Below are 23,827 nucleotides of genomic sequence, written 5' to 3' on the forward strand. Positions count from 1 at the left end.
TGTGCTTTGCCATGCTGTTTCACACTTTTTTGAGCTTTCTGAGACATTTGAAAAATCCTCAGAGCCTACTGAATTTCCATCACGAAGATGACTGAATATTCTCTCTACCCTCCAGTTATCAACGGTCTCCCGGTGGCAGGTGTTAGGGACAGGCATTCTTTTAGTACACTGTGTGTGTGTGTGTGTTCTTGGCATTCTTCTGTGCAAACACGTCATGTTTGCTCTTGGAGTTTTGAAAATAGATGATTCACAGGCATCATTTTTTCAATGACATTTATCAAATTAATTTTATTTTTAGGAATCTGGAACTCTGTAAACATCACTCAGTACTGAGTATTACCATACAGCCTATGTGTGTTTTCAATAAATGGAAGAATATGGCAGTTAGCACCATGCAAAGTAGCCAAGGTAACTCCGACTATGAAAAGTTAGAAAGACTGTACAGGCTCTAGTGAAGGTTGGTGCAAGATGTACCCTGAGAGGACATGCTGACATTATCGCCTTGGTCAGACTACATTCACAAGCTCTTGTTTTAGATGGTGCTTTATAGAGTGCTTGGTCATTGTAAGGGGTACTCTGTGACTCAGCTGCTAAAGGGTGTTTTCCTGTCTCAGATTTTCTGCTTTTCTTGGCCTCATCTTATTGTGTCCTTGGGGCCTCAGTGCCCCTTATCCTTTGGACCATGGAAACATGTGGATGGACTCCCCATGGCCATCCTCCTACTGAGGAGGCACAACATGTAGGAAGAAGGGACAGTTTGAGGAGAATATTGGGACAAGAACCCCCGTCCCTACTGTTCCTAGCTTCTCCTTCAGGTATGCTACACCAAATCAATAGCTTATGTATTGATCAGACCAATACCACACAATTGAACACTGATTAGATACTAGCATTGGATTCATCTATGTAAGGATTACTTTAGAAAGGATTGTATTTTATGACTCCAAGTAGACATTTTTCTTTTGTTTTTCCTAGCGCTTGATGCATTGCAGATGTGGAATAAATACTTAGATGATTATTTAGGGGTGCTCTATAACATAACTATTACCATTTTTGGCTAAAGTATAACATTTTGTAGAGTAAAACTGATTTTTTTTTAAAGATGAGAGAGAGAGAGAATGCATCCTTTGCTAAGGCTTGTAGAAGATGAATCTCTGTTGGATTCCTATTTTCATGGCCAAATCCAAAGGACCAATTTATTTTCTGTAGCACTTGGATCCAGGCTGACAGTGTAATCAAGCCTGACATGATAAAGAGGCATTTAGCAAGTTTAAAAATCACATGCACAGTTGTTTCAATATGGAGAAACAGATCTTCTGCCCATCGATCATTTCCTGTCTGGAGGCAGATGGGCAGGTGGGAGAGTCTGAGCAACCTGTACCTCCTTGAGAGAAGGCCTTCCAGCTGAAGATTAGGACCCAAGCAGAGGCCCACTCAGCAGAATCTTTAGTTGCTGGAGATTTGGAGGTATCTGTCTTCGGCATGTCTTACCTCCCTTGCCTTACTAGAGAGATGCTGATATTTGAGTTTGCATCTTAAGAGGATAGCAGGATTCCCTCCCTCCTGTCACTGGCTGATTTGCTTAAGTAAGCTGCATGCTATTTTCTATCACAGGGACCAGTGGGAGGCCCTGGGAGAAACTAGTGCCAGCTACTTTGGCCTTTCCCAAGGCTGGGAAATCATCGCCACTGCAGGAGAGCATGGATTTTGAACTCATTTCAGAATGATGTAGATGCCATTTGCAAGGACTTCTTTCCTTTTTCTCCTCCTCTCCTCTCTCTATGCATTCCCCCCTGCTACCCCCACTTGCCTTTCTCCTCCTTTCCTCTCTAGCTTTTGATGGAATAAGCCTGTGTCTGCAGCTTGACCGAGGCTCAGCATTCATACACATGCATACACACACAGCCAAATTGACAGAGATTAGTTTTGAATCATCTGTTTATGAATGAAGAGGAGGTCCTTCCCCTCTATTCTGGCCAAACCCCTTCCCTTTGCAGCATTTTGAGAATGAGGTCAGGGCCAGGATCTAACTGCTTGTCTCAGAAATAGCACAGATCAGAATTAATCTTAAGCTATTTGTTTTATTGCCTCATTCAGATAATAAAGGGAAAAGCAGAGGACTATTTGTGTTTTTTTGTGTGTGGGAGGTTTTTCCGTGCATAACTTTGCAAGGAATGAGTGAATGAATGAATGAATGTGTGTGAAGGGAGAGGCTGAGGTGAGCTGCTGGTGGCTTTGCACTGGGTTCATGGTAATTACTGACAGACTGCAGGAGTTTCCTTGGATTCAAGTGGGACATGTTTTAGAGTTGAATAAAACTGAAGAATAAAATTGGCCCCAGTGGTGTCTTAACACTTCCTCTCATATGGATAATTTATCAAGTGCTATGGAACTACATAATCCTTTCACAGTATCCAGTTGTTTCACCTGTCAGCTTTTAGTGTGTAGCTCACCATCCCTCTCCAGTAGCTCCACAGAGTTTTCAATTGTTCAAAATGAATATGCAGATTTCATTCTCTGCCAGCCACTGTGGTGCACACACAAGTACAGGTATGTGTGAGTGACCCACCCACACACACGCACATGGCTTAATTTTACCTAATCTTTTCATAAACTGGAATTTATCCCACAGCCAGTGCCAGAGGGATATTAACAGATACTCTGAGGAGACCGACACTTCTAACCCCTTTCAATTTCCAGTCCCTTTAGAATATTAGCAGGTCTGAAAGGTATTTGTGGTCCTCTGGCATTGTGTGTGGTGGTGGTGTTTACTTTTTGTTCTCAAGGCTAATAATCATTAACTCTTAGTGGCTGTTTTATATTTGAACATCCTTTGAGCTGGACCACTTCTCTCCTCTGTGAAAGATTAAATCAACAAATTAGAATGTTGAGCAAGCAGAGAGGTGTCAGTATCAGCCCGGTCTGCTACATATTCATTTGATGGACTTTCGTGTGACAGGTATCCTCTGACCCACCCACCTGTCTGGGCAAAGGAGATGCCCACCTGTCTTTTCTATCAAAGGTGATTACTTTTGAGTGAAGAGTGTGAAGAAGAGTGAGAATTTCCGTATAGCTGGCCTCATGTGTTTCCTTATTTGGTGTTCTTCACCTAAGTGGTTTCTAAAATACTTAGAACTGTCCTCCACCCCCACACATGGATGTTTGTAGAAGCACCAAATTTGTGCTTTTCTTTCCCCCCTATATTTTACTATAAGTTTATTGAAACAAATACAACTTGAGATCAACATTATAAGACCCTCTCTATCTAAAGGACTTACTCATTTGCCTGGATGAACTGTTAGGTGCTGAAAGAACAAAGCTATAGCCAGATGTTCCTGGCTTCCAGAAACCAGTGGAAAAGAGAAGGTATGCTTGGTCCTAGAAATAATAAGATCTGTGAAAAATCGTTATTAAATTTTTGGTGTGACATTGTTTAATAGAATTATATAGGTTTCAGGTGTACAGTTCTCTAATACATCATCTGTACACTGTGTGTTCACCATGCGAAGTCCAGTCTAAAGTCAGGCTTTTCAATTGATATTTTTCATGCAGAAACAAAGTGAATTAGTGGGTGTCTAGGGCTGGGGTGGGAATGGGAACTACCTGTTATGGGCACACAGGATGTTCCTGACAGGACAAAAATGTTCTGAAGCTACAGCACAGTGATGGCTGCACAGCTTGGTAAAGTCATTCAAAGTCATTGATTGCATTGTATGTTTAAAATGGGCGAGTTTTATGGTATGTAAATTATACCTCATTAAAGCTGTTAAAAGTTGGTATTCCTGTATTTGAGTGCCCTTGGGGCCTAGATTGCATATAGTATGAAAATTATATCACTCCAAAATTTTACCTGCTCTTTACCCACTGAAGTGTTTTAACTTCAGTTGTGAATAAGCTTCACCCTGAGGTGACAGGGCCAAATAAAAAGCCGGAGCCTAGGATGCAGGAGTCTGCCCCAACTCCTGTGGGCCAGCAGTGAGATTGCTGCCTACCACAAGGTAAGGAGCCCACACCAGGGGGCAAGGGCATGAGATTTCCAGGCAGGCCCCAGAAGGCAGTTGGCACCATGTTTCCGAGCTGTGGCTACTACATGTGTCATAAAATTAAAAAATAAACATCCTGGTGTTGTTCAGCCCTTAAGTGACGGCATTTTTCTCTTGTTTTGCAGGTTGTCTTAGTCTTTGCTCTCAGCATTGGTGCACTTGTAATATACTTCATAGATTCGTCAAAGTGAGTATTCAAATTCATTGTCGTGCCCTCTGTTTCTAACACAGTTGTGAGCCTTTACATCGATCAATGATTTACTTTAACACCGAGCTTTACGAGAACCTCCTGAGTGTCAAAGACCTTTGGGGAAGGCAGAGCTGTTTGTGCCGATTTTCTGAATGGGAAAGCAAGCTCTCACAAGGAAGGATTCTGCTGGCTATGAGAGGGAGGGAAGGGTATCTGAGTTCAAGCCATTTTGCTGGGTACTATTTATTTTTAAATAGCTATTTCCTGATGAAGCATTTGCACTGAAGATGTCAAGAGGCTTGGATGTGCATTTGCAACCTCTGAGAAGTTACAGTGTCCAACGGGTGAGAGGCTGAGCTATTCTTGCCGAGGTGTGAGGGTTCTTCCCTTTTTAAGAGTTTCCAATGCTTTAATCTTATTCAAGGTCAGTTAGAAAGTGCTGTACTATCCCACCAACCAAATATTCAGCTGAAGCATTGCCTGCTGGTGCTTCTTGACTTGGGAAGGTAAGGAGATGGAACAGAGGAGTTCATGATGACTCCCAGAGGTGGAGGACCATGGCCATCTGAGAATTTCTGGAGTGGACATTCATGAAGATCCTCAGGTGCCAGCAGGGTGAACTGCTGCTTCACGGTGGGCCTGCGGTGGGGTCCATGTGACAGATGGTAAAGGCTTTGTAGGAGGCAGAAGTCACTGAGCAGAGTGGCTAGGTGTGGCCAGGTCTGCCCTGGTTCCTGCAGGCATCACCCCTGCAAGACTCATTTGTTCCAACTGTTCTATAGCAATCTTGAAGCTGACAGCACCTGGGAAACTGGAACTGTGCTGGCCCTACCGGCCCTTCTGTGGTGACATGAACTTGACTCTGGACAGTGGCCTTGAGCTCTTTGTCTGCACTTCTCACTATGAGAGTGTTTCTTACTCCTTGAGCTCTATCCCTGGTATGATTGGATACTAGAGTCAGACCCCAGGAAACCTCCTTGATGTCCCTGTTGGCACAGGCCCTGATGTGTCTGAATTCTGAGCTTGTGTTCTTTTTCTGTGGCTCAGGATGGTAATACTTTCATACACACCTAAACTCTGAATTTCTCAGAGGCATCTCATCACCGGCCTAAGGATTTTGTGCACATGGATGCCAAGACCAAAATGTCATGTTAGGGAAGATAAAGGAAGTATCAGCTCCAATTACTTGTCTCTGGGAATCAGCCGTGTCTGAGACTATCAGGCCCTTCAGTCCATCCCCACTCATGAGGCTGGGCTGCCCTCACCATCTTAGGTGGAGGGGCCTTTAAAAGTTCTCCAGGAGATAAGATTCCTCATACTTCTCCATCAGCTCTTCCTGGCCAAGAAAGAGAAGAAGAGCTTTTCAATTTGGAAAACTCCAAGTGGGATGTCATTGAAGGTAAGCCCCTTCTAAATATCTACGCTTAATAATTTTGATCTTATTTGAATGGAAGCAAAGATCTTTTAAAGCCCCAGTCTTATTTCTCCATTCTCTCCCCAGGTGTGAGCAGTGTTCTCATATTTCTTGGGATGCAACCCTGCCAACTTCCATGCCGGGGCTCAGTACATGGGTTTGGGCATGTGGTTTGTATGCCCCAGACCGAGCAAGCCTTACGTGGAGGCAAGTGTGGCTCTTGGTTAGGAGGACAGATGCCTCAGTACCTTCTTTCCTTTGCCTCCTTCCTGTTCCTCTGTATTTCTCAATTAAATAAAATACTCTCATTGGATGGGTCTGAGTTGTGTCCTTCTTTACAGCATCTACTGTGAGGCAGTCTTGTGTACTTTGATCCTGGCGGACTTCCACGGGCAAAACCCTTTTCCTTGGATGCCCCGCACTCCCGCAGTGCCCTTTGGATTTTGTTCTGATTGTGCTAAGCCTTGGGGAAGCTGGAATTGTGGGTCCTCTCAGGTTCAGGTTCTTTTATGGACTTGCAGCAAGTTTATTCCAAGGATGCACCTTCCATTCTGTTCTCAGCTTTTCCCCGCAAAAGTTCGAGTAGTCTGAGAACCAAGACTGTCCTCACTCCCCTTGGGGACTGGCCTAGCCTCATCCTAAACTTGGTCTTTCTTCTTTGTCACCAGACTGTGTGATTTGGCATAGAGAGACTTTGTACATAAGAAAAACTTGTGTGCTTTTACATAGCCCTTTCTGCTTTTTATTTGCATTACTTCTTTTGGTTCTAACACCATATACTACTGTGCTGTCCTGTGGGTGACCTGATGGGCAGAGTCAACACCAAGAAGTCTGCCGTCTTTATGGGGGCAGCCAGCAAACGTGTTTAAGTAAGGGAAAGAATTAAAGTGGAATCTATAAAGTGACCTTTATGATAAGTCTACAGAGTCCCAGGAATAAAAACATAAAAAGAATCTATTAGGCAAACTACAGGCAAAGAGAACAAGATAAAATGAAGTTCTATCCACACATAAAATGCAAATGGAAGTTGGGGAAGAAAGCAGGCTGTTAATTCTTAAAGTCATTCTTTTTTTATTCAAAACTGTCATTGGTTTTACACACTAGTGGTTTTGCTGGCCACTTGGAAAGAAATGGGCATATTTGAAAGAAAGCTTTAAACTTCTTGGAATTTATATAAAGTCATCATTCAGGAAAAAAATACCCCCCATTCTTCCATTGAAGTTGAGTTAGTATTTATACCCTTCAGATTAATAAGTAACTTAAAACACAATCCGTAGACTTTCCCTTGTGTGGGCCTAATTGGGCAGACATTGCCTATGAAATGGCTTGTTTCGATAAGTTTTAATCAGAGCTGGCCTCCCCTAGATGGTGGGGAATACCCCAGCAACACAAGTTCAAGGTATGACACTCTGCAGGTTCAGTGTCAAGACAGGCCAGTTCAGGTTGTACAAGAGGACAGGTGGTCTGGGTGGTCATTCCACTTGTGTGGGGTAGCAGATGAGGAAGGCACTTCAGATAAGTGTCGTAAGTAATGGGTGTATGATCTTTTTAACCCTTCCTGCTTATTTTACTATCGAGAGGCAGTGGCTAGGTTATTTCCAAATATGTTCTCAGCTACACGTGTTTGCCTTTCTGTTGTCAGGCCAAGGTAGTCCCTAAGCAGTAAGGCTTTGAGAGGCTCTTCTTTGGGTCTTAATTTTCCTAGAGTGATCACCACAGAAGAACCACTTGTGCAGCATCGAGTGATTACTATCTAGCTAAGACCGATTGTTCTTGCAATTTCTGGAGTTGAAAGCCAAAGAGAAGTATATTAAACTGTGTTAAAATTATGCTTCATCATCTCAGTGGTAGACTCTCTAGAAACACCCAAGCAGAGGATAGCTGTTCCACCAAATCTTTGGCTAGATGTTAATGCCAATTCCTTAATAGACGCAGAGATGCATTAAGCCTGCCACACACAGTAATCCCAGCCCCCAGGAGGTCCCCTTAAGTTAGCCACATGAGACAGTTACTGTCCAAAAGAAAAGAACTCCATTTCTTTGTCATTCTTTTTAAAGCCACTGTGCCCAGTTTAAGGCACACCCCACTCTAACTCCTAATTCCTATGTCTCCCAGTGCTTATACCAACCAACTCTTCTCACACTCTGATAACTCTAAGAAGCAAAGGTTTTTTAAAAAAATGTACAACTAAGTCAAAAGTTATTTAGATGTTTTGTGGGTGATAATGCCACTGTGACTGGTTCCGTCCCTTCCTGTCTCCTCCCTTTGACAAAGGAGCAATAATTCTTCCCTTAATAGATAAGGAAAAAAGCCCCAAGATGTCAGTGTGAGGGCAGCACCCATGGATTGCATTATACAGCAGTTCCTGCTGCTTCTAGAACTTCAAGAGAAAGTTGGAAAAGAGAGAAGCTCAGGACCCTTGCTTCTTTGCACTTTTTCCAAGGGCATTCTGGGATAGGATGACTCACCTGTGTGAAGATATTTATTCCTTTGATTCATGTTTAAAGTCTGCTACTTTTTATGCTATAGTTACATGAATTATGAATATTTAATCCTGCATATACTGAAAATGAAGGTCAAGTCCTGCTTACTGGTGACTTCAATGCAGACTCCTGTCTCTGAAAGGCAAGCTACCTGCTGTTAGCAGAGTAAAGCTGAAAGGTTATACATTGTTAAAATTTTCCTTAATGACTTTATTTGCTCCAAAATGGCTGATACACAATGGGGGGGTGCCTGCTGCTTTCTCTTGGCTCCTGGTATCAGCAGTGCTTTGGGGGATGCACTCATTAGGAAAGAGGGGGAAACAGCAGCACACATTTTGGAGAGACATCTAATTTAAGGGCTGGATTCCAGGGTAACAGTGTGGTTTCGATGTGAAAATGGTCTTGCCCTAGTCTTTAAAATTTTAAGTTTGTATTGAATAATTCATTCATTTTGTGTCCAATCATTCATTTGAAACATCTTCAGTGTGATAATGCCAAGTGAGTATTTTTCACATGGTAAAATTGCTATGGTTAGTTATGGTCAAGGAAAACTGCTTTTAAGATTGCAATAGAACTTGACCAGACTGTTATAGTCTCTGATAAAGAAACTGGCACTAAGGATACCCAGAGCTTTAGCAGAAATGGCCAGTCACTCAACTATTATACCTGCCCCAGTCTTCCCATGCCAGGCCTCTCTCTCTTCCCCAGCCTAGACATTCTCCTCAAAAAGAGAGGGGCAGGTGGTTGGGGGGAATAATATTCATCGATCATGTGCTTTTTGTAAAGTGTAGTGCTAAGCACTTTAAAATAAATAATACATACAATCCCACAGAAGTCTTCTAACAACTTGATAGAGTAGGAATTACAGCATCCCCACTTTACAGATGAGGAAGCCAAAGCTGCAACATTGGCCCAAAACCACGTAGCTAATAAATTGTGGAACCAGAATTTGAATCCAGCATATCTCAAGGCGTCATCTCCCTTCCAGGTGTCAAGAACTGAGATCCCAGATTGAGGAAGTGATTAAATGGGTTTGATGAGAAGTTGTAAGACTGAGAGGTCCCTCCACCTCGTCCTGCCGACTCTCTTGCCTTGTTTTCCCTTTTGTTCTCCATCTCCTCATTTCTCACCTTTGGGAACAAGTTTGAAAGTAAGCAGTGCTTATAAGGGTCCTGTTTCAGTTTTCTCCCTATGACATGGGACATGTGCCACCTGACATCTCTTTGGACTTTGATTCATTTCTCCCATTTTGGCTTAATAAGACTCTGTTCTTTTTTATCTCAGGGGAGAAGCAGTGTTTTGGATGGAACAGGGTCAAATTAGCAAAGACAAAGGAGAAATGCTTGTTTCTCAAGTGCTCTTCCCATTGAAGGGATTCTTTCCAGATGGAAAGGCACTTTGTGGTCCCATCCTTACCTAGCTCTCCATGCCTGTTATTTGGCACATTAGCATACTGGGTTGGCCAAAAAGTCCGTTATGCTATTTTCCACAAGATAAAAGCCACATTTTTCATTTTTACTGGTAACTTTATTGGTATGGATATTTTGAGTATGTCTGCTGTCTCCTACTGTTGGGTTCCAGTGGGGAGAGGCCAGGAGTGCTGCTAAACATCTCCCAGTGCATATGGGAGCCCCACAGCAAACAATTATTTGGCTAAAATGTCAATAGTGCCAAAAAACTTAACAAACCACTTTGACATGTTGGATCAGTCATAGCACCTTTTCGATATTCTGTGCAGATCTTTTTTTTTTGCATTTCAGTTGTGTTTTTACCTTTCTTGAAAATAATAAAGCATAATACATTGAATATGTTGCTTATTTTCTTCCATCTTTAATATTAAAATGACTGCACAAAAATTCACCAATGTTAACAAGTTTTTTAAATGCATGCTGATAGGACAGCTGTCACAATACAAGCTAACAAAATTGTTTTGGATGAAGTTGAAGACAACTAAGCACTACTAGAGCCATGCATGGAAAAAATGTAATGGACTTTTTGGCCAACCCACTAGCTAATGACAGAGTCCCTGCTTCCCATTAGAAGGAGGCTTTCATCTCTTTGGGGGAGTTGCAGAATTTAGTTGTGTGCCTAGGAAGTTAGTATTACCAAACCAATGGACTCCGGGAAAATTTGGTCCCAAAGACATTTCAGTGTAGGCCTTTAAAATAATTTTCATATATCCAGCTTCCTTCTCTGGTCTTGTTTGTAGTAACTGTGCACTCAGGTGTTGACGCAGTGCCTCCCACAAGTCCAGCCTCCTGGCAAGCACCTGGCAGAGCTGTGAAGTCAGTAGAGATCACCTCCATGACAATGCACTGTAAACTGTAAGGTACAGTGAGCACTACTGTAACTATCACCATTACCATACCCCTGGCCATGCATCATGAACAGTGAGGCAGCCCAAGGCAGAAATAAGGAGGCTGTCTCATTCTGTGCCCTGTTTCTTTAGGGAACAGGGTCTTTCGAGGTAGGATTCTGAGAATTTGCTCCCACTCTCTGCCTTGTGTCTTTTTTGAGAAGTCATGCCATGTACTTAACCTCTGTTGAGGAAGTCAGCACAAATCACTGTGTGTGTAAAGCATCCCCCTATTCTTTTCTTTCCCTCTTAAATACTCCCCCCAGTTTTCTTCATCCCTCCCTGACACTTTTATTGCCAGGCTTTGGTTTGGAAAATTATGGGTAGGGAAAGTTCAAGGGCAGGATGTTCAGAGCAGCTCTGCACATCTGTGAAGGGAATACAACAGGAGAGCCAGCAGCTGTTGAAAGAATGGGAGGTCAGGTGGTGGAGTTGCTGAGCCCATTGGAGGTGGGGGAACAGGAGCCCCTGAGGGGCTAAGGGGCTGTAAATAACTCCCAGTGGGAGGTCCTTGTTCCCTTTCAGAATCTAACCTTTCATGGTAACGCTTGGTCCTCTGATTTGGGACAGACCCTAACTCAAACATTTCACCTCATCCCATTTTCTTTTTTTTCTTTTTCTTTTTTTTTTAAAGATTTTATTTATTCATTTTTAGAGAGAGAAAGGAGGGAGAAAGAGAGAGAGAGAAACATAAATGTGCGGTTGCTGGGGGTCATGGCCTACAACCCAGGCATGTACCCTGACTGGGAATCAAACCTGCGACACTTTGGTTCGCAGCCCGCGCTCAACCCACTGAACTATGCCAGCCAGGGCTCATCCCATTTTCTGAATTGCCATCCTCTCATCGATTAGGTATAAACCTGAAGAGAAGAGGGGTGGAGAATATGCCAAGTTGGTGAGTGCTCTCCCTGCACACACACCCTTAAGGGGGTCTCTGCTTCCTTGCTTATTTCCCTTTGTGTTGGTGATACATAGGTACCACATGCAGCAGCATCTAGAAGGAAACTGCTTATCTTTGACATTTCCTTGGAAAAATCAGGGACTATGTTAGGAATGGGAGAGAAAATGGCGCTAGACCTTCCAGGTTGGCTGCAAAAGACAACTGTAGGATAAAATGTTAGAATATGAAGAGGTGCCAGAATTCAACTGGTGCCACTGTTCCCTGTGGCTCAGCATCCTGTCCTGCAGAATGAGGGCTAAGTGACCTGCTCAAGGTCACCCACGCAGCCACGTACAGAACTAAAGCCAGAAGCCAGAGAGCCCTTGCCTCTCAGTCCAGGCCCTTGTCTACTTGATCTCATGTTTTTTTCTAAGAAATAAATCATGATCAAAGATGTGACAGCAAGTGTTATCCATTGAATACTGAAGCAAATCATGACTTTTTATGCTAGTTCTAGAGTTTCAGGATGTCATCATGGAGGGAAATTTAGGACAGAGATGATCTCAGGTAGAGAAAATCAAACCCAGCCAGGTGGCTCCTTGGGCTAACTTCAGTTCATCCTCCTTGGCAAGTGGTCTTGAATTTCTAGGTTTCATGATCCTGCAACTCTTTTTTTTTCCATGTACTATTTCATAAATGGAAGTAAGAGTTCATCTCTGTCATGGAAGGTTAACAAGGCTGAAACTCATTGGTTTGGTCTGTTTGGAATTTATTATGCATTATTTTGGAGGGTGTTTGCACAATTACTCAGTTGTGTCTCCTGTAAAAACAGTTTGATAACTGTCTATAAATCATATCTACTCTATCTTTGAAAATCAGAATGAATTATTTCTTGCTTTCTCATCGTCCCCAGAATTTAAAAAGAGGACTTTAAGTTATCTGAGACCATCTTAGCCTTCTTGCTTCTTTTAAAAAAATGATTATTCCAGGGAAAATGAAGAAAGCACATTCCCTTCTGAGTCCAGTCAATCAGTTATGTCTTCTGAAAGAGCACGTGCTTATACCATGAGTTGGCTGGGTCTCCTTCCCATTGCACAGCACTGGTCCTTCACCTGAAGTCACCACCAGGTGTGCCATCAGCATCTGCTGGGAGATCAGGGTGGGAGCCAACTGGAGGGAAGGGTTAGAGCACAGAACAGTTTAATGAAAACACAATGATAGAGCTCATGCTAAACACAGCTGTGGTTGTGCTGAGGTATGGGGCCAACTGTTATGGCTTCAGCACTGGATTTATGGGCTGCAGACAGGAATGGAGATGTGACCTCTGTCTTTGCTTTTATTCCCTTGTCCTTCTTCTTCACAGCCTGACAAGTTACAGCTTTGGGGAGACCCTGGTCATTTATGAGTCATTTGTGGTTTAAAAAGAGTCCCTTACAGTAAGGATCCCTCACAGTAAAAAGTCCTTGGGACTTTTTAATGCATATGTTATTGTTTCCAGAATTTGGGAGAAGGGAATGTAAGTGTGTGTGTGTATAGGGGGCAATCCTGTCTCACCTATGCATCGGTGGTAAAGATAGCATGAGGAGATTAGCAAGCAATCTCATTGTAATAACAAGGATGACACTGAGAACCATAGATCTCTATGAAGTACTGACTGTGTCCAGGACATTTTGTTAGGTATTGGGGAATATCATATACTATGTATAAGAATGTGTCTTTTCCATTAAGATTATCTCTATCTCTATCTGTATCTATATCTCTGTCTCTCTCTGCATCTGTATCTAATCTATCTATGTATCAGGAAGTCCAGCCAAAATATAGGGAAGATAAGGTAACAAAACAAGGTGAGAAGTGAAATATCACTGGGCAGTATCTCATGAGGTACTAACAAGAGCATTGATGATAGTTAAGCTGAAGGTTGAGAAGCTAAAAAGATGTTGATGGAGTGTTTTGGCTCTGGGTAGGCTTTGAACTGAGGAGACAGAAAACTTAGTCTCCCCTCTGACTCCAGGACCCCACAGAGGGGCTGTCGTGATTGCCTGTACTTTGATCTGTTAGCTTTATTTCCAGTGTGTGCTGAGTCCATTGAAGCCCTACCTTGAAATCAACTACTGAGGTTCAGAATTGAGAATACTTCAAAGATATCATAATAGAATTAGACAGGGAAACTGGCTTGGGTGACAGAATACCTGATCTCCATATGCACATGATCAAAACCTTTGGAAACTTTGATTTGGAAATTTCCAGAAGTGACTGAGTGAATCAAATCTATTCCATCTTTTTGAAACCTAGGTCAGGGACAATATGCCTTTCAGAGGACTTGCTTGTGAACTTGACACATGCAGAATATCCGGGGATGTGGTGTGGAGGAAAGTCGTGGCTGGGTGAGGCTGTGCTGTCCCACCAGGCAGCCACAGCCCACCTAGAGATGTTGTCTGGAGATGAGCATTTGCCTGGAGGACCACACTGAGATTTTCATGAGCTCTATTGCTTGTTCCTTCAGGGTTCTTTTCTTCATAAAGAATATTAATAGTTATATCTTATGACTGTGTTTATATAAAGATGAGTATTATCCAGGCTGGAGTCATTATTACATGTTCATTATATTATAGTTACTTTTTTCTTCTGACTTTAAACAAATTAAAATTAAGACATCTTCATGGATCCCTAGAAGTCTGGTGGGCCTCAGACACTGTGTCTGCCTTGCCTGATGGAGAAGTTGGCCCTGTTTCCTCCCTTCCTGTCAGCCCCATTCATCTGGAAGTTTTCACAGATGAGAAAACATGCCCAGAGACAGATACCTTGCACCACACCCCTCCCAGTGTCGTCTCATAAAAATAAAAATAAACATTTCATTTCAAACCATGTCTTATGCCTTGACTTTGGGAAATATTAACTTAAGCAACCCAACATTTTAAATGATGGGTATATGGATATGTAAACAATAAAAAAACTAAAACTATTGCTTTTCTGCTGAGTTTTGGAAAAACATGTGTTTTGTTCATTCTTTTTTTTTTAATCCTCAACTGAGGATATGTTTATTGATTTGAGAAAGAGAGAGAAGCATCGATGTGAGAGAGAAACATTGACTGGTTGCCTCTCATATATACCCCAACTGGGGATTGAACCTGCAACCTAAGTATGTGCCCTGACTGGAAATCAAACCCGCAACCTTTTGATGTACAGTATACTCCAACCAACTGAGCCATGGGCCAGGACTGTTTTGTCCATTCTGATATTTGAAAATTCATCTTGTTTTAGGAGCTTGGTTCCCTGATAGTACCACTGTAAAAATAACATCTCCCACTTCTGAGGTTTGCAAGCTCAAGTAAGCAGGGGCAGGCAGATATAGAGGTAGATCTGGGGAGGATTGGGGTGAGCTGAGAGCTCAAGTGTCCCCTGAAGTGGCTTCCTAGCTCCAGCTGATTGCCCCCAAGCAGTAATGCAGACTCTTGGAACCAGATCTTTCCATGTTCCAAAGAGAAGAAAGGAAGTTGAGCTTTTATGTCAAATCTCCAGTTTAAAAATATTACCCAGGACTCCAAAACTTTGAAATACTCTGCAGGCCAAACACAACACCTCTGCAGTCCAGATTTGGGCCTCCCATTGCCATCTCTATTCTCAACTGTGTCTCTTCCTGGTCTCGAATTAGCACTGGCCCCTGGGTGCCAGAAAATGCACTTAACTCTTGGTCTTCTGTTTTCCCCAAAAGGGCCCCTTCTCTCTCCAGGATGAGGAGACTTTGGCCTCGAGCTGCTCTGGCTTGTTTCCAATCTAACCATTTTCAAATGCTGCTTAAGTCAGTGTCCACTTTTCTCTAGGCAAATACTGTATGTCACAGCAATAAATCACCCACAACTTACTGTAAAACCCCAAAGCTACATATCACTAGGTCTACGTCATCCCTGAAAATAACGTCGTTAGGACCTCATAAACATACACTCTGTTTGTTTAAGAACTGCAAGAGCTTTTCAAACATGGTTGCTAAATCACAAGAGTGTATTTTCCAGGACATAAATGGAAGCGAACATAACCCCCTGAAGTTGTCCAGTTCTTTATAAGAGGCCCAAATCTGTGTGTTCTGCCAGTGTGTTAACTTAACCACAACAGAGTTGATTATACTAAGCGTGCAAGTGCTGATAATTGCTCAAGACTCTTATGACTTACTTGGCTATATGGGCACATTACACGAAACTTGGTTTAATTTCTAGCTTGTGTGTCTGTGAAAGCATGGGTTAACCTAGATAAATCCTGGCTGGTAGTTTTCATCAACCAAGTTTGCAATTTGCTGAGCATTAGGGTCAGCTTTACTGATTAAATGTTCATGCTGTGGCCCCTTCAGAAATAAAATCAGAAGCATCTCTATAACTCTCTTCCCAGATGTGGTCCAAAGTCTGCACCCCACCTCCACCTCCACCTCCTGACCTTTCCCCTTCTATGTGGAAAGCTGGCAGTTAATATTAGGGTGGCAGTAAGCTCTACTTGATTATGGAGTCTAGAGCTTAGGTATTTTCAGAGCTGGGGAAAAGCTGATCAGTTCATTATCATAACCCAGATTCCAGCTGTTCATCATCTGATTTCCAAATGGAAAACATTCCCGCCACCCACCTTTCACCTGTCAAGATTCTCTGAGGGAGGAATTGTAGGTATGGCTCTAGGGCCTGCCTGTTAGATGTTGGAATCTACTGGAAGACACATGTCCTCTGCTCCATGTTCCTTCCTATTTATACCCACAAAGAGAGCCCCCATCTCTTCCCTTGAGAGCTGGTGTTTTCACCTCTCCTCCCTGCCCTCACTGAAGATTCAGAAAATGAACCTGTGGCCCTGTTTGAGATCCACTGGATGTTGATGCCCTGGAGGGAATAGCAGAGACAGGATGTAGAGAAAGGTGAAGAATGTGTATGCTCTCAGATGACTCTACGTAACACATGCTTTTTCCTTTAGCAGCAGGAGGAAGTGGGTGAGGAGTGCAATAAGGATTTTTCCCTCTTTGAAATAGCATGAACAGGAATAATAAGGCAGGTCTGAAGGAGCAGTATGGGAACTGAGATGTTGTCTGGGCAGCCACACAGACTGTCAGTGCCTTGGAGCACAGTCTGTTTTCAAGTATGTGGTGAGGCTGGGGAGCAGACAAGGAGGGCATTTGGTGGCTGTGTGCACACACATACTTGGAGAAGGCAGGAATGAGTAAGAATTGGAAGCTACAGAAAATTATTGAAGGTGATGTGTGTAGATTACTACATTCAGTGGTGGTACTTCTTTTGTGGGACAAGAACCCTTTTGGGAATTTGATAAAGGCTATAGGAATTTTGCTTGCCAGGGAGCCTAATATTGGTCTGTGGACCCCAAGCTAAGGATTCCTGCTCTATTAGTTTGGTTCATCTGCCCACTCCTGTTTCTTCTGCCATGAAGATGACGTGGCAGACAGAGGACATCTTCATATGATTGGGAGCCATCCCCCTGCTGGCATACAAAACACTCTAAGCAGGAGTCTCTCTGCAGTGTTTTGAGCAGGTGCCTCCTTTCCCAGTGGCATTTGAGGTCTTGAGCATGTGGGGGCAGTGCTAATGACCTAGGGGAGGAAGGCCATGAGCTTCCTAGCTATTCCTTTATTACCAGGCAACACTGAAAGCTTGTGAGGTGAGATGGGTGTGTAGAGCAGAGCTGAAACACTCTTTATTTGCTGCTATTACTATACATTGTGGGTTAGTACCTGCTTTTCAGGGAAGATTTCCTTCTTAGGCTGCAAATCAGGGATGCACATAATCTCCTGCTGAAATTCCATCTGAGACCCAGTGCTGGGGCACCAGGACCTGATGCTATGCGGCTGCCCTAACAGATGTGAACAGCTGCCACTTCTCCACAAAGCTGTGTCTCTTCCCTATAGCTGCAGTCTCTGAGGACCGCTGTGGGCTGGTTCTACCCATCTTCAGACCAGTTTGATAGACTACAAAAGAGTGGCTTCAAAAGAAGCCCCACCTCCCCTGGAAGGCCTGTTTTCTTCAGATTTCTTCCTGTCCCCACCTGTCTCTAAGCCAGCCGACTGTGACAGTTTAATTGGTGTGCAGAAGGCGGAGTCGGGAGAAGCAGGCAGGGGTGACTGGCATTCTGGAAGAAGCAGACTCCCCTGAGATGAGTGAGGAGGACCATGACAGACAGGCCTGAGAGGCTCTACAGGCAGAAGGTTGTGGGCTCTGGCTTGGAAAGAGCACTGGCTGAGGAGAAACTGTTTTCCAGGTCCCTCCTCCCCAGGCTGCCCAGGCTAGTGTGTGCATTCCTGTGTGTTGTCAGCCCCATGCACTGAGTGTGTGAGAGGCCGGCTGGAGGCTGAGGCCTGGACTGAAGATGGGTGCAAAGGAAAGGTGTTGCCGCCCAGCGTTTAGCGGGAGGATTTGGAATCTGACCTTCACTGACCACTTTACAGCTGTCTGCCCTTGGGCAAGCTAGTTAACCTTTCCAAGTTGTAGTGTCTTTACTTTGTGACAAGGGATGAAAATGGTGATGAGGGTCAAGGATAAACCCTCCTGTAGCCAAGTGTGTGGAAAGGATTAGATAATTATATAAAGACTCCTGGTGCAGTGCCTGGCATGAAAGTGGCCAAGATGTTGTTCTCCTTTTGAGTTTTGTTATGAAGCTTTTAAACAGGTCTTTAGAGAGACAAGATGTAAACACACTAAAGTTAAGAAATAAGACAAAATGAATTGCAAGGCAGTGATGAATTATCGAGGTAGTGGACAAGACCTGAGATTCTTAAAACTGCAAATCTGAACTCATTAATGGTTTGTGACAGTAATAGAGTGGGTCACAGCAAGCATTTTATTTATTTATTTTTTGGCACTTGATTGGTTTATTTGCTTTTCTTTATGTAGTTAATTTTTTTTCAACTAGTTTACATTTAATATTATTTTGTATTAGTTTCAGGTGTATAGCATAGTGGTTAGACAATCATACTTTATAAAATGTTCACTCTGACAGTTTGGGTATCCACCTGGCACCATATATAAGTATTACAGTATTATTGACTATATTACCTATGCTGTACTTTACACAGAAAGCATATTAAAAAGATGAGGTCAAACAGCCTTAGATAACAATACTGCTCCAGAAGGTCAATGTGATTACATAAAACTTTTGCTTCAGTTAATATATACAGATCTGTATATTCTGTATAGACATACGTGTGTGCTGCTTTATGATGTAAAGTATACAAGGTGGGGCAAAAATAGGTTTCTAGTGAGTACACAAAACACAGAGTTTATCATATTATTTTCCCTATGAACAGATGTAAACCTAAACCTACTTTTGCTTCACCCTGTATTTCTTACTATGGGTTTTGCTAAAAATTGTTTGGGCCCAGAAGGGAGAGTGCTCTCTGGGCCACAGCAGCTTAGGGCAGCTTAGGGAGGAAGGGGCACTGGAGCTGGGTCCCCAGGCATGGGTAGGATTTAGATAATACAGAAGAAGGAGAGGGTGAGCAGTCCCCAAAACCACCCTCACTTCTGGCACCAACTGCACATTTGGGGATTCCATGAACCACTCTCAGCTTTGATAATTTGCTTCATGAAGGGACCACAGAACTCACTGAAAGCTGTCTTGCTCACCAAGGATGTTGGACAGGGAAAGGATGCAGATTAAACTCAGCCAAGGGAAGAGGTGCCTAGGGCAGATCTGGGAAGGTAGCAAACACAGAGTTTCCATGTCCTCTCCCTGGGGAGTCATGGGTAGTGCTACTTCTCTAGCAGGGATGTGTGACCACATACAAGGAGTACTGCCAAGCAGGGAAGCTCACTGACCCTCAGTGTTCAGAGTTTTTCTTGGGGCTCAGTCCCACAAACTTGGGTGATTGACCTCAGTTTCTAGTCATTTTGGAGGTTGATACCACATGACCCCAAGCCCCTCACCGTATATCATGTTGGTAGACTTTCTGGTGTGGTTAACCACCACCCTCCCCCATTCACATTATTACTACCTCCCTGACCCAAGACACCCAGGCAAAAACTTTGATCAGGCATGACATCCTAAGTTGGCTTTCCAGAAGCTGAGGGCTAAGGTCAGACCTCTCTCTGGGCAGGTTAACATCTTTACAGCAGAAGCAGCAAGGGGGCGGGGCTGGGCTGGCTGGAGAAGGGTCTCTTCTGGAGAGGACTTGGTGTGGGCCCTCTGAGCTCATGCATGAATAGCAGAGGTTGGAAATGTTCCTTCACAAAGGCCAGTGGTTCTAGGGTCTGTTCATGTCAGCAGAATCAACATTGAAAACAACATGATTTATCCATCTCCTCAGCCCCTGTGTACACCCAAGCTGAATAGCTTGTTGGGTAGGCCAGCAGTTGGCAAAATAAAACTGAGCGCAGGGCACAAAAAGCGGCCGCCTGGATGTCTGCTCCCTGTGTAGGCGAGCCGCCCTGGGTGCATCGGCCTTTGATGTGACCCCATTTGCTTCCATCTCCAGGTGACCAGGACTCTTCCTGGGCTCTGTTCCTTTGCAGACCAGATAGATTGGCCTACAGGTGCCCTTGGCAGCTTTGGGAAGGAGAACATCTGTCTCCCTGCTCCAATTTAGCTTCCCTACTGTAAGGCTTGATGAGGTCAAACCTAGAAAACACTGAGAACTCAAGCTGGGGACAAAATGTAGATCCGGCATGTCGTTAGGCCATGCTGCCCCCATGCCACCTGACAAATGAGGCAATCCCCAGCCAGGGATAGTTTGTAATTGTGCAATCAAATTAACTTGGATTTCAGCTTAATGAAGTGCTTAATGTCCTGAATGAGGCTGAGCCCTAATATTTAGAGAAACAAGCTGGACCCCAGGAAAGACGAGAACAGGCTTTGGTTAATGCCTGTTAGCATTAATTGTGCTTGCAAATTAAACCTTTTCAGAAATCCATCCTTTATGTGAGGCAATCGGTTAGCAGCCAGTTCTGCTCTGTTTTTGCTGAGGGGTTTTCCTACTGTGGCTCAGAAACAGTAGAGTGGAAAGAACATTTTTCTGGAAATTTCTGCTGAACTCTACATTGTAGGGTGTATTTTGTATCTTCACAGCATCTCACTTTTCTCAGTTGAACAATAAGACACATCTTCCTTGTTTTCTCTGAAATTTCTCTTTTCTTCTTTAGATGGGACTATATATTCTTTTATTTATTTAGTGAAAATTGATATCTGGAGGCAGGTTGACCTGGTTGAAAATCTTCCCTCTGTTACTTACTAGTTAGTTATGTGACCTTGGGAAGATTATCAACCTCTCTGAGTCTTAGTTTCCACAAATGTAAATATGGAGAATAATAATTCCTGCTCCTTAGTATTGAGAACAGTAATTGAGATACTGCATATAAAGCACTTAGTACAGGACATAGGACATATTAGCACTTGTTAAATCTGATTGATGATATAAATGTGAAATTATTTTCAGTATGAATTATACATCACTAAGTTTTTATCAGTAGTTTTTATTTTAATTAAGTTGATGATTTAGCTCTTGTTTAGAAAATGACTGATGATTCAGTAATTAACTCAATAAGTAAATATTTATTGAATGGCTATTACATGCCTGGCACTATGTTAAGCACTAGGCATTTCCAGTGGTAGTGTCAGAGAGAGACACGTTGACAAATAAATAAGATAATTTCAGCTGATGATCAGTGCTGGGAAGAAAATTAAAACAGTAATGGAAAATGCAGGGTTTTTAAAAATCTTTTAATGCTGAGAACTCTTTTGGTAGTCTAGTGAAGACCACGACTCTTTTTTCAGAATATTTATAAATGCACAATATAAAAACATTGAATTACAAGAAAACCAATTATAGGGAAATACAGTTATCAGAATATATAAAACAAATTTATGGTAGAGTATGTGTACTAATTGACTAATTCATTATCAAGATCAAGTATAACAGCTCTAATACAACCCAAAATAGGATTAGTGTAAATAATATTTTGAGATGTCTACATAAATGATACTCTTGTATGTACATATCTGGGTTTTTGTTACTAACAGAGTCAGAGGTACCATTAATACCATTCTAGTTTCTCATCAACATTTACAAAGATTTTATTTATTTTTAGAGAGAGGGAAAGGGAGGGAGAAAGAGAAGGAGGGAAACATTGATATGAGAGAAAAATCTTGATTGGTTGCCTCTCCTATGTGCCCTCACTGGGGATCAAACCTGCCACCCAGTTATGTGCCCTTGACCTAGAATCAAACTGGCAACCTTTCGAGTTGCAGGATGATGCCCAATCAAAAGAGCCATGCCAGTCAGGGTATTTTTTGCCCACATTATAAAGAAAATGCTAAATTTGAGTTAGAGGTTAACAAAAATAAAGATGTGATTTTTCTCATACGAGTTCATTGATTCTTTGGATGTTATCCAAGGACTTCTTGGGAGTCTGTGGTTCCCAGGTAGGAAGTCTTGGAAAAGACAGTGACTTTTGCTGGGGGTTGAGCTGTTTTCCAGAGACATGAATAATGTGATTTCTGCTTTTAAAAAGCCATTCTGGATATATAAATTAATAGAGTGGAATTGAGAGTCCAGAAATAAGCCCATACATCTATTGTTGACTGATTTTTGACAAGGGTGCCAAAATCATTCAATGGGGGAAAGAATAGTGCCTTCAAACAATGCTGCTGAAACAACTGGATAGCCACAAGCAAGAGAATGAAGTTGGACCCTTACCTCAACCACATAGAAATTAACTCAAAATGGATCAAAGACCTAGGTGTAAAAAAGCAGAAACTTATAAACTTGTAGGAAAAAACATAGGCAGAAACCTGTGTGACATTGGATTTGGCAATTACTTCTTAGTGTGATACAAAAGCACAAGCAACAAAAGAAACAGCAGATAAATTGAACCTCATTTAAATTTAAAACTTTGTGTTTCAAAGAACACTACCAAAGAAATGAACAGAAAACCTACAGAATGGGAGAAAATGTTTGCACATGATAAGAGACATGAGACATATCTAGAATACATAATAACTCTTACAACTCAGTATAAAAAGATAACCAAGTAAAAATGAGCAAAGGATAAATATTCATCAACACGTTGGCTATGAGGAGAGTCCAAATAAAAACTACAATGAAATACCGTTTCACACTGACTAGTATGGCTATAATAAAAATGACAGCTCATAATCTTTGGCAAGGATGAAGAAGTAGACTAATTGCAACCCTTGTATGTTGCTAGTGGGAATGTAAAAATGATGCAGCAGCCTTAGGAGGCTGTCTGACAACTCAGAAAATTAAACATAGGGTCACCATGGACACAGCTATTCCACTCCTAAGTATATACCTAAGAGAAAGGAAAGCATGTCCACTTAAAATTTGTATTCAAATGTTCATAGCAGCAGGATTCACAATAGCCAAAAAGTGGAAAGAGTGGACAGTTGGATTAACAAAATGTGGTATATCCACAGAGTGGAATATTATTTATTTAAGAGAAGGAATGAAATACTAATATATGCCACAACATTTATGAGCCTTGAAAATTTTTTCTAAGGAAAGGTAGCAAATCGCACTGAAATATGTTAACTTTATTTATATGAAAGTCCAGAATAGGCAAATAGACATAGAATAGATTAGGGCTTGCAGAGGTGGGAAGATTGGGAATTGAGAGCTAAAGGGTTTAGGGTTGCTTTTTGAGGTGATAAAAATATTCTAAAATTGATTAAAGTGATGATTGCGCAAACCTGTGAATGTACTAAAAACCATTGAATTGTACAATTTCAGTGGGTAGATTGAATGGTATATGAAGTATACTTCAATAAAGATGTTACCCAAAAAGTTACTCTGACTGTGATGTGGAGAATCTAGCGTGGGTTGCAAGATAAAAGCCAGGAGAACATTTAGGAGGCTGTTTCTTTAATCCTCATTTAGAGGGTGAAGCCTTGGGCTAGGATGGATGCAGTGGAGGTGGTGAGCACATGTGGGAGGTAAAATGAATGGAGTGTGCTGTTTAGCTGAAAATAGAGAGACTTCTAGGTTGTTGACCTTAATAATAGGTCTTTTCCTCTTAGAAGATGTGAGTTTCAGTTACAATATGTAGAAATGTTGAGAGGATTAGCAGTGGACCTAAACACTACAGACTTTTTGGAGCGTTGGAGTGGAGGTGTTATTAATTTTGTTGTGCCTTTTAAGGAGTAAAAACATTATATACACACACTCACCACACCTTCATATGCATCCTTATGCATGCAAAGCAACAACCCTGAACCTCACCTTTCAGAAAACCAAGCCAGGAGAGAAACAATGAATGCTTAGCTTCATGACTTCTTCTGTCAATGCTGAATTTGTTCAGTGGAAATAGATCAGTAATCAAAGTAGGAAAGAATCTATTCCAGAATTTGTATATCTTAAACATGTCCATCAAGCCTAATTTTCTCCCAGTCACATGTATAAATAGTGAAGGAAGGGAAAATGTCATTTCAGACAGTTAGGTGTTACAGGACTTTGATTATGTCCTGTAAAATAA

At 42.3% G+C, this 23,827-nt stretch overlaps 1 protein-coding gene across 1 annotated transcript in view; it reads left to right on the forward strand.

Annotated features, from left to right (window-relative positions):
- The window catches only part of KCNMA1 (potassium calcium-activated channel subfamily M alpha 1), a 749,962-nt gene that overhangs the window by 378,272 nt on the left and 347,863 nt on the right, over positions 1 to 23,827 (forward strand). The window contains 1 exon segment of the mRNA XM_036027545.1: positions 4,169 to 4,230. Within this exon segment, the coding sequence (XP_035883438.1) occupies positions 4,169 to 4,230 (62 nt within the window).

This window comes from Phyllostomus discolor, chromosome 5 (assembly GCF_004126475.2).
Source record: "Phyllostomus discolor isolate MPI-MPIP mPhyDis1 chromosome 5, mPhyDis1.pri.v3, whole genome shotgun sequence".
Classification (NCBI taxonomy): Eukaryota; Metazoa; Chordata; class Mammalia; order Chiroptera; family Phyllostomidae; genus Phyllostomus; species Phyllostomus discolor.